This window comes from Trachurus trachurus, assembly GCF_905171665.1.
Source record: "Trachurus trachurus genome assembly, chromosome: 23".
NCBI classification, from domain to species: domain Eukaryota; kingdom Metazoa; phylum Chordata; class Actinopteri; order Carangiformes; family Carangidae; genus Trachurus; species Trachurus trachurus.
In genome coordinates, this window is record NC_139912.1 from 20,536,662 (window position 1) to 20,548,632 (window position 11,971).

Genomic DNA, 11,971 nt, shown 5'->3' on the forward strand with positions numbered 1-11,971 from the left:
AAAAAAGAATAAAAACACATCACATCACATGAAAGACACAAAATCTTCATGTAGTAGTTTCGGTTACCGGTCAATCTTCACAGAAAAAGTTCTAGTTAAATGGGAGCAAAAGGCCAAAGTGTGGGAGTGTTCTGGCCCATGGGCATGTACAGTCACCCTGTTAGTCTGCAGGTCAGTCTGAATATGACAACACGAGGCCATCTGCCCAACAACACTACGCTCCTGTGTCTACGTCTGTGTGTGTGTGTGTAAGAACGTGCTGCAGAGTCACATGGAGCATCAGCCCCTCGTCACCCCTGAGGTTTTCATTAACCAAATCTTTTAACCAAATCTTGAGGGTGACACCTACAGCAGTGCATTGTCATCACTGTCCCAGACAAACCTGCTTACGAAAAACATCTGTTTTAAACTGATCTTTGAACAACAGTGTCAGACTCAATGCAGAGAGTAGGCTAGCTACTACAGTTGTAGGCGACATAATTTATTTCATATTTAATTACATCCATCTGTGAAATGGTTCATTTGATTGACTGACTGCAGATTGTTCAACTCTGTAGTATCTAAATATACTAGCAGCCACATCTACTGTATGTTGTGCTGATGTCATCATAATCAGCCAGATGATCTTTATGTGTGTGGTTGGCTTACTGTTATAGATGATAAAATTATTACCAGATCATCAATTAAACATAGGTAGGCTTTTTCTAGACTTGAAAGCAACGAGCTGTTAAAGCAGAAGTAAGTGGTCCGGTCGTTTTCGCTAATGCTGCGTTCCAGGCAGGCTTTTGAAATCGTAAATTACAGCTTCAAGTCACAACTTACGACTTTGTAGCATTTCAGGCAACCCACTCGTGTTTTTCCGACCTGTTTTACCGGTGAAAGTCACTATAATGGCCACTCGTAACTTCCGACCGGTGAACTCGTACCAGATCGAACTGGTACCACTTCACGGTCAGAAAAATACGAGTTTCCTTGAACGCACCATAACAGTCCTCGTCCCTACGTCGCCACATTCACGGCGTTCCTTGGCTGCACACACAGCCCTGCATGCCGTTCTCTCTCCTCATTGGATAAAAACTGTAGGATACGATAAATGTTTTCTCTTCGGCTCAGAGCAGAGCAGAGGGACTGACAGACCCGTGCCCAAACACTCTATGTAAGTGATTGCTGTCGGAAGATATAACTATTTAAGACTTATATTAACACAAATATATCACTTACTGTTATGTACGAGTAAAACACTATTCTGGTTTACGACGTTTTACGTCAGGGTTGAGGAGTTTTACGTGTGTGTGCTTGCGTGGTCAGTGAGAATGGCACAGTGAAGTAAACAGCGGGGTTTTTTCGATGCAAGACAGAAACTGAGTGAGACTTGTTATTCTTACACCACACAAGAATACAACATTTGGCGACGAGGATGGCTGAGTTTTCTTTGCCTCCACCGGCGCCGTTTTTGTCTGTCCCCGGCGACCCGCCGGTACCATGGTCCGGATGGCTGGAGGATTTCAGTGTGTACCTCGAGGCCATGGCTTTGGACGACATCCCGGACAAGAGGAAAGTGGCGATGCTCCGCCATTGTCTCGGTACGGAGGGTCAGAGGATATTCAGAGCCCTCGGCTGCGCGGACACCTACGATGAAGCCGTTGCTCTCCTCACGAACCACTTTGCCGGTAAACAGCGGGTGATCCTCCGGCGGTACAGACTACGTAAGCGGCTTCAACGGCCCGGTGAGTCCATCCTGAGCTATGTAACGGACCTGCGGGACCTGGCACGTGCCTGTAAATACGGTGTGCTTCAGGATCAGATCATTCGTGACCAGCTTATTGAGGGCACTTTGTGTGACAAAATCAGGGAGAAGCTGCTCTTGGAGCCAGATGACTTGACTCTCGATGATGCCCTGGCCAAAGCCATACAGGTGGAATCCGCGCTACAGTGCTCCACAGCATTGATTGACAGCCCTCGCCCCGTCCCCATCCACACGGGCTCTATAACACAACAGCTCCACCCTGTGGCAAGCCAAGAGGACAGCCATGAGCCAGATGAGGGTTTTCCAGTGCAGCTCAACCGCAGGCAGGGAAACACCCATAACTCTGTGACTTGCAATAACTGTGGATCCAGCTCACATAAGACCCGGGCCCCAAACTGCCCAGCCCGAGGTCAGATATGCAAGAACTGTTTGAAAGCCAATCATTTTGCCAAGGTTTGTAGGTCTGCTCCTGCTTCCCGCTCATCACAGCCCAGACCCCCGTCATCTTACAGCGACCGTGCAGAGATCAGAACTGTCTCTATCAACCATGTGACTTTTAAGACATGCACGGTGCAGCTCGAAAGTGTGAGCCTTCCCTTACTGGTGGACACAGGGGCGGCTGCATCCCTCCTCAATCACAGCACTTACCGTAAGTTTTTTGCACACATGCCATTGCAGCGACCCTCCACCCCTTTGCTCGGTTATGACAACTCAAGGATTGGGATCGTGGGCGTCCTCTGGGTACAGGTCCGGTACGGATCCAAGACCATTCTTGCGTTTCCGTTTCATATTGCAAGGCGGGGTGCCAATCTTCTGGGTTTTGACCTGTTTACAGCCTTAGGGTTTTCACTGCAGGACAACAACGGCTCACCCATTCATCACGTCACCTCCACCTGGGAGCAGAAATGGCCAGCTCTGTTTGATGGACTGGGCTGCCTCACGGCATTTATACACAGACCCCTCGTGAACACAGAGGTGCCCCCGGTCATACAGCCCCTGCGCCGGATTCCTCTCGCATTGAGGGACGATGTCACAAAGGAGCTGAAGCTACTGTTGGAGGCAGGCATTATCGAGCCAGTGGATGCTGCCCCCTGGATTTCAAACCTTGTGCTCGCAAAGAAAAAAACAGGTGGGCTGAGACTCTGTGTGGACCTGCGGCGTGTCAACAAAGCCATTATTCCAGATCGGTATCCCCTACCCACCTCAGAGGAGCTGACTGCTCTCTTCTATGGCTCCACAGTGTTCACAAAGCTCGACCTGCGGCAGGGTTATCTTCAGGTGCCCCTTCACCCAGCCAGCAGGGACCTGACGGCTTTCGTCACACATGCCGGGGTGTTCCGGTACACCCGGATGCCATTTGGGCTTAACTCTGCACCCAGCTGTTTCCAAAAGATTATGGCCACAATCCTTGCTGGCATCCCCGGGGTGGCTGTGTACCTGGATGACATCGTGGTCCATGCCCCAGACACGCAAACTCATGATGAGCGGCTCGACAGGGTGTTTGGAGCCCTCCAGAAGAACAATCTGACCCTGAACACTGAGAAATGCTCCTTTGCCGCCGCCACCATCGACTTTGTGGGGTTTCGCCTGTCAGCTAAGGGCATCACACCCCTCCTGTCAAACGTCGATGCCATACATTGTCTCCCCGAGCCCACCTCAGCTTCCCAGGTGGCCTCATTTCTGGGCATGACGGCGTACTACCTCCGGTTTCTGCCCCATTACTCCCAGACCACCGCTCCCCTGCGCCACCTCCTCAAAAAGGAGGAGCCGTGGAATTGGACTGCAGCTTGCTCAGAGGCATTCAGCTCACTTAAGGCTCAGCTCACCACACCCCCCGTCTTGGCCCACTTTGACACGTCCAGCCCCACCCTTGTCACCTGTGACGCCTCAGCTGGAGCGGTGGGGGCTGTCCTCTCACAGATGCAGAATGGCGTCGAGCGGCCAGTTGCCTTTGCCTCCAGGGCCCTGAACCCCACCGAACAGAGGTATTCAGTTGGTGAACGTGAAGCCCTAGCCTGTGTCTGGGCGTGTGAGAGATGGCACCTCTATCTGTACGGCCGCCAGTTCACCCTCCGCACGGACCACCAGGCCCTCACTACTCTGCTGTCTGCCTCGGGCAGTGGGCACAGGCCCCTCCGTCTGCACAGGTGGGGGGAGCGGCTCAGGCAGTATGACTATCAGCTCAAGTTCACTCCAGGTAGTGACAACGTGGTTGCAGACCTCCTCTCTCGGTCTATTAACACCCCAACTCCGACCGTTTCTCCTGCCACCATCGAAGAAGAGCCCGAGATCATCCAGCTGTTGCACGGGCCCCTGCAAACAGTCGTGTCATTGGAGGAGCTACGGCAGGAATCGGAACAGGACCCGCTGCTGTCTACTCTGCGCACCTACATACGGACTGGGTGGCCTCCACACGTGCCTGAGAATCTTGCTCCATTTGCTAGGGTGCGACACAAACTCTCATGCTGGGGCGACGTCTGTGTCTCCAGGGGCCTCTGCACTGTGGTCCCAAGTAGCCTACGTGCGCGTGTCATGGTAATGGCGCACGAAGGCCACTTGGGGATAGTCAGGGTCAAACAACGATGCCGTGACCTGGTGTGGTGGCCAGGTATCGACCGCGACATTGAGACCATGGTCAAAGACTGCGAGCCATGCCTCCTCAGTGGAAAATGTGGACCACCGCCCATGACGCCCCTGCAGCCTATCCTGTGGCCGTCCCACCCATGGGAGCATCTACAGTTGGATATCTGTGGTGAAATCCATGGCCGAGGGGTTCCACACCACCAGCGGTTTCTAGTGGTGGCCTATGACCTTCACTCAAAATGGCCTGAGGTGATCCCAGCAGGTACAGTCACAACTCAGGTCATCATCGACATTTTGGACGGCCTGTTTGCAAGATGGGGCTTGCCACTCGCTATAACCACAGATAACGGGCCCCAGTTTGTGGCAGCGCAATTCGCAGACTTTCTCAGTGGGAAAGGAATTAAGCACATCCGCACGGCCTACTTCCACCCCCAGGCCAACGGGGGAGTCGAACGTTTCAACCAAAGCCTGAAAAATGGAATCCGAGCACATCTGTTCCAGGGATGCACATTTCAGGCTGCGCTCAATCAAACACTCTTGCACTACAGAGCGAGCCAACACGCAACGACGCAGGCTTCTCCGGCAGCCCTCATGTTGGGACGCGAGATGGACTTGCCACTGGGCAGACTCAGGCCCAGAGATACAGTGTCATCTGAAACACTCAACACCCGAGATGCCACTCAGGCAGTGGTGAGGGAAAAGCAGCGGGTGATGAAGCAACGTTTTGATAAGAAACACAGAGTCAAGAGCACTGCTATCCGGGTGTTAGACTGGGTCCGGGCCCGAAGGCCCCAGCGGCGCAACAAGATGGCGTCTTTCTGGTCTCGGCCCCTTCAGGTGACACGTCAGCTAGGGCCAGCCACCTTCATGCTGAGTGACGGCTCCCGCTGGCACGCCAGCCGACTGCGCAAAGTTCCTGCTCCTTCGGGGCCAGCCACGCCCACACCTACACTACTACCAGCTGCTAGTGTGTCGGACATGGATGCAACGGTGTGGAGACCTCCGAGACCCATATTGCCGGGGGATCCACTGCAACAACCAGCCGCGCAGCCCTTGCCTGTCATCCCTGTTCCTCCTCCTCCTGAACGCCCACCGGGCATGCACCCTCTTCAGCCTCCACCAGGCCCAGACACAGGGCCTCATCCCATGGTGGCGGAGGGCAGGTCACAGCGGGACCGGGCTCGGCCCCCTCGCTTCAAAGACTTTGTGACTACGTTTCATACATAAGCTGCTAATGTCTTATCGTGTTCTGTGAGGGACTGTTCTATTGTTACTCAGCTGTGTTGGGTTTTGAAAGGGGGGGGAAATGTTATGTACGAGTAAAACACTAATCTGGTTTACGACGTTTTACGTCAGGGTTGAGGAGTTTTACGTGTGTGTGCTTGCGTGGTCAGTGAGAATGGCACAGTGAAGTAAACAGCGGGGTTTTTTCGATGCAAGACAGAAACTGAGTGAGACTCGTTATTCTTACACCACACAAGAATAAAACACTTACTTCTGCTTTAATGTTAGCTATGTAGAAATAGCAAAATGTACAAATAGACTAGCTACTTTAAAATGACAGTAAAACACTGGAAATGAAGTTAGGGAAGGATTGTTAAGATGATGATTTTTATGGAGCAGAATGAAATCCACTGTAAATCACACGTTGAGTTTATGGAGCAGAATGAAATCCACTGTAAATCACACGTACAGTATGATTGAGATTTACATGGCTGCTAGCATATTACTAGTAATACAGTAAAATTATAATTATTAAAGATTTGCACACCTGCACTTTGTACATTACATTGCAATGCACAATTGTTCATTCTGCATTAACTGTGTAAATATGTTTTATGTCTCCTTTAATTTTATAAAGATTATGTTAGGCCTACTATTTCATTTTTTTTCTCTTAATACTAGGCCTATTAGCCTAAGTTATTTTATTTTATTTCTTATCTTATCTTTATGTATTTTTTAAATGTATTTTTTAAATAAATTAAAGTATATCTATCTATCTATCTATCTATCTATCTATCTATCTATCTATCTATCTATCTATCTATCTATCTATCTATCTATCTATCTATCTATCTATCTATCTATCTATCCATCCATCCATCCATCCATCCATCCATCCATCCATCCATCCATCCATCCATCCATCCATCCATCCATCCATCCATCCATCCATCCATCCATCCATCTATCCATCTATCTATCCATCTATCCATCTATCTATCCATCTATCCATCTATCTATCTACACTGGGTTTTACATTGTGCTTTATTTTACGTAAAGAGGTTTAGACATTTACTGTAAAAAATGTAAAATATTACAGTAACTAAACAATTAGCACAGTAACTATAACTATTACCACTGCTACTGCCAATAACATTAAAACATCTACTAATATACTGTCAATAGAGTTTGTGATTACTATCTTTTCAAAACACATCAGGCACAGTTGCTGTCCTATAATAACCTTATATGAGCTATCCAATGAAACCTGACCAACACAGAAAAAGTACGTCAACAGCTTATTGCGGAAATGAAACGATCTACTCCACATCTGCTTGACGTCATTCAACTGGCTCTACTGCTGCCCCGTGGTGTCATTGTAAGTGTCTATGCAGCTCAGTCATCAGGCCACACTTCTCTTCCTGTTAGTGCCTGCAGCGCTCCGACCTCAACCTGGACGACATATAAACATTCATAGGTAGGCTGCTGCTGAGTGAACCTCAGCCGTCCACTATCCAGACGTGTCAGACAGACAGTCCAATCAGGCTCTGTTGGGATGACGTCGTTGGCTGATGATGCAGGAGGCACAAGAGTTCAAGGAGCATTACAAGCTGTTTTGCTATACAAAGTACTGTATATTCATCATACTGCTATAACTAAACACTAACCCCCACTCTAACCCAAACCTCCACCTTAATTCCTGACCCATTAATGAGTTTTATTCCCAAATGAAGACTCAAGAGTCTGGGTTAGAATGAACAACAGTATACACACAGACAAAATTTGTTCTGTTGTTGAAATTGGTGAACATGTGTTCAACATTGTGATCAAATGCCTCATCACTACTATGACTGACAATAACTTACTGACAGAAATTATAACGTTTATGTCCTAATCCTTACAGACACATGTAACTAGTTTTTGTTATATTGTATTTTGACGGTGATGGCTAAAACAAAGAAAAACAGAAGGAAGAGAAGAGAAGATACAGACAGAAAAAATTAGCCTAGCAACTTCTCCAGGTTTCTCCTATGTGCTCTTCAAAAACACACCACAATCTGAAAAATGTTTGCCTAACAATGCAGGGAGAGGAAATGGTAAAGGATTTTAAATATTTGGGTGTAGTTCTGGATTCCAGACTCAAATTTGACAAACATGTCAAAAAGATATACCAATTTAAATTGCTTCATAAGACATCAAATACCAATCCCAATCAAAGCAGCACAGCTTTATATGCATGCCATGATTTTCTCTCATATGTCGTATTGTGTTAAGAGTGTGGAGTCAGGCCCCTCCAACTCTGTATAACCAAACCTTAAAAAACCTTAAAAATAATGGACAAGAAACCAATAAGGCGGCATTACTGTCAGAAGCAGTATCATTTGCTTAGTTTTGATAATGTCTTAAATAGTTTTTTAAGTGTTTGCAGAATTTGGCACCAGATGCTTTGTGCAGTCTTTTTAGCAGACACAATAGTGATAGTATCACCTGGGTACAGCAAGTGGTAACTGTAAAATATCTCACCGTTAGACCTCCTTTGGGCAATCAGCCTTCTCTGTAAAGGGCTCCCAGATGTGGAACTCACTACTGACTGAAATAAAACTAACCCGAGACATTAGGATTTTTAATAAAAATGTTAAAGCAGAAGTAAGCGATCCGGTCGTTTTGGCTAACTTCCTGTCAGCCGATGGAGTTAGCAGTCCCCGCCCTCGTCCCTACGTCACATTCACGCGCATCCCTTGGCTGCACACACAGAGAGGACCGCCCCTATATGCCGTTCTCTCTCCTCATTGGATAAAGGTTGTAGGATACAAGGAAAGTTTTCTCTTCGGCTTACAGCAGAGCAGAGTGACTGACAGACCCGTGTTTCAGACCAAACACTCTATGTAAGTGATTGCTGTCGCATTCTTAATGGGTCATGACTTGGAATGATTTTAGATGTATTGTACATTTTATTGTAATGGTATGTCATTTTGATGTCTTTTTTCTTACTTTCTTTCTTTTACTAAAAGCCTAGGGATAGCATTAGCTATAATCTCTGTATGCAGAACATCAGTCACATTGACTTGTTTGTAACGAGTGGAAGTGTTACTATGTTAACCTGCATTGTCCCTATCAAATAAACTAAATCGAAATTGACATAAATGGGTGTCCTATCAATCAATCAATCAATCAAATTCTATTTGTATAGCACTTTTCATACAACTGAAAATGCAACACAGTTGGTTAACATAATAAAAACACAGGTGTGTCTATTTCCTTCTATTTTGTCCACCCCACAGCAATGACTCCGCAACGACACCACCCAAAACATTCACTTCCATTCAAGAAAGTCGACCTGTCCCCAGAGGGCAACAGTGAATCATACAGTAGTACACGTCACTGCTCCGTACTGTATATACGTTGCAGTGACATCACGGGCTGAAGATGTCCACCAGTCTGGACTCTTTTATTATGTCATGCCCTCATACAGTAGCCTATGACTCACACAGCACAGGACAGTTGCTGCCCATCACTTTCTTTGCCCCCGCCCACTCTCTGTCGCTCTCTCTCCCCCTCCCTTCCTCTCTTTTTGTCAGATATTAAAGTGTAAGAGTGAAATGGTGAGTGAGGGACCTTCACATGAAGCCACAGAGTAGAATAGAATAGAAGAGCTCCTGCACCTCCTGCACCTCCTGCACCTCCTGCACCTCCTGCTCCTCCTGCTCTCAAACCAAAGCCGCTCTGCTCTCTGCAGGATGCCCGGACACGTCAGATCAGGTAAAGAACGATGCATCGCTCCTCATCAGTCTGCATCTCCTCTTCCTTTTCCACCTCTAATTTCCTCCCAACCCATCACTCCATCATGAGTTTGTTGCTATATTTCTTTCATTTTCTTCTTCCTCCTATGAAATCAGTTGCTAAGTTAAGTTAGTTAATTTAATAAGATGTGTTTTTTTTTAAGTGCAGCAAAGTTTTCTTTTATTTAGTTGTGTTCTCCTCTCCCAGTGTCGGCTGCGTGGGTGGTGTCGATCTGTCTGGTCTTCTGCAAACTGACCGGTGTAGGTGCAGCACCCATCTGCAGCACCAATGCCCAGGCTGGGTGCCATGCCCTCTCCCTGGCCAATCTGTTTGACCGGGTCATCCAACACTCAGCCAGGATGCACGGCATTTCAAACGACCTCCACTCCGAGTTTGTAAGTCCCCCCCCCACCGTGCTTGTGTGACGCTTGCTGTCCTAATGACATTTGATGTTGGATGTTTGTGCGTGATCAGAATTGTGTTTATTAACGATGGCAGCCCATTCTACTACTTCATTCATCACTTTTGTATCGGACCCACAGCTGACATTTAGACGACACCTGACCTCTGACATTTCATCCGTGCTTTCGTGTCTTGTCCTCTCAGGAGCAGTACTTCCTGCCCAGTAAGAATCAGATTGGCCGGGTCAGCCGCAACTGTCACACTTCCACCATCCTCACCCCAAATGGCAAAGAGAACGCTCAGAGAATGGCGGTGAGTTGACCTCTCTGAAAGGTATTTCCTCTCAAAGGCACAGACTGTACCTCGTCATCGAGATGTCCCGTCCTCTGTGCACTTCACCTCTGCATGGCTGTTTGAACAGTTTATGTTGTGGTGTTCAGTTTTCAAAGTCTCAGCCTGAGTTTGAACTGACTTGACTATGTGTCTCGTTCATCCACCCGTCCTGTTGCTGCTGCTGCTGCTGCTGCTGCTGCTGCTGCTGCTGCTGCTGCTGCTGCAGAGAGAGGAGCTGACGGAGGTGATCCTGAAGCTGCTGATGGCGTGGAGGGATCCTCTGTGGCATTTCCACCAGAGCATGGCTCACCAGCACGACTTCAACAACTTCAGCTCCAACAAAGCTCTGGAGATGAGCGACATGGTGCACGAGCTGCGCAAAGGTGTAGAGAAAGTGGCTGAGAAGGTACTGTCTGATATTAAACTGTCTGTACCTTTATCCAGAGTAATGTTACCATACAGTATGTGTCAACTTTATTATTGTCACATACTACACGTGATTCAGATATGTTAAGCTCTATATAAGTTCATTGCATATATGAAATCCATGGTAAAATTATTATCTATACATTTACTAGAAATAGTTATAATGTGAATTTTCATATGGCATAATGGTATTTTCTTAATTTGTGTATGGATTTAAGAAATTTCAAACACGTCTATCTCTCAGGGAAGTATATATTTATGTAATTTATAATGTATATGAGCAACCCATATATTAAAAAAATCAAATTTCTAAGAGGTTTTACATATAATTTATACATACTGTATGTATTGACATGTATAGTATAGTATAGTAGACGATAGTATAGTATATAGTATAGTATAGTACAGTGTAGTGTGGTGTAGTGTAGTATAGTATAGTATAGTATGGTATAGAATAGTATAGTATAGAATAGTATAGTATAGTATAGTATAGTATAGTATAGTATAGTATAGTATAGTATAGTATAGTATAGTGGGATGTCATGTCTAACACATTCATATTAAATTACAAAGAAACACAAATGACAAAGTTTAGCTCCAAACTGCTGTTGACCTGATGAATGAATGAAAATCACAGCAGGTGTTTCTGTTATTTTGTCCACTGCATTGAAATCAATGAGGCCAAACAACAGAAACGCCTCTGGGCGTAATATTCTACCTCCTGAACCTCTGTTGTATATCTGCATTTAGAAACTATCATTACTCTTCAGTGTATTTGCTGTGATGATGCTGAGCTGATGTGTGTGTGTGTATGCTCTCTGCTCCAGCTGCAGATGTTGGGGATCATCAGTAACTCGGTCAGCAGCCAGTCTTCCCCCGAGGTGTCGTTGCAGTCCGACAGCGCCGAGTGGCGGCAGATGAAGGACTACGACCTCCTCTACTGCTTCCGCCGAGACTCCAACAAGGTCCAGAACTACTTAAAGATCCTCAAGTGTCGCATCGTTCCAGAGCACGGGTGCTGAGGGGCCGGGGGGGAGCCCACTTCAACTTCCAAAAACCACCAACACACACACGCACACACACACAGGACCACACGATTAAAGCTGTAGCTTTTGTTGTGTTTTGAATGGGATGTGAACTGATGCAAACATATGTTCATGAAGTGCTACTGGAACCCAAAGACTCTGGCCACCCCCCTGCTTCAGGCCTGACACTGCACAGAGTGTGGGCAGATGTGACTGAGTGTGGACAGGATGTGTAATCAATGTCATTACTGACTCTTGTAGGCTGCATAATCATGTTTAAATAGTCATATCATATAAAACATTTCACCAACATGAAAATTCATTTCTGTATTTGTTTAATTGTGCATTACCATGTTCATTCATCTATTTATTGCTGTATTTCTGTAGTTCTACACTGAATAATTTGGTTACGTGTATTTCATCTGTGTACATTTCTGTTTCCTTATTTATT

The 11,971-nt window shown here is 46.6% G+C and overlaps 1 protein-coding gene across 1 annotated transcript; it reads left to right on the forward strand.

Annotated features, from left to right (window-relative positions):
- Window positions 1–9,291: 9,291 nt before the first annotated feature.
- Window positions 9,292–11,517, forward strand: prl2 (prolactin 2; the record flags this gene model as incomplete). The annotated part of the gene is made up of 5 exons (XM_083999443.1): window positions 9,292–9,313; window positions 9,542–9,729; window positions 9,941–10,048; window positions 10,296–10,475; window positions 11,323–11,517. The coding sequence occupies 5 exons, from the start codon at window positions 9,292–9,294 to the stop codon at window positions 11,515–11,517; spliced, it is 693 nt and encodes a 230-aa protein (XP_083855569.1).
- Window positions 11,518–11,971: the final 454 nt, after the last annotated feature.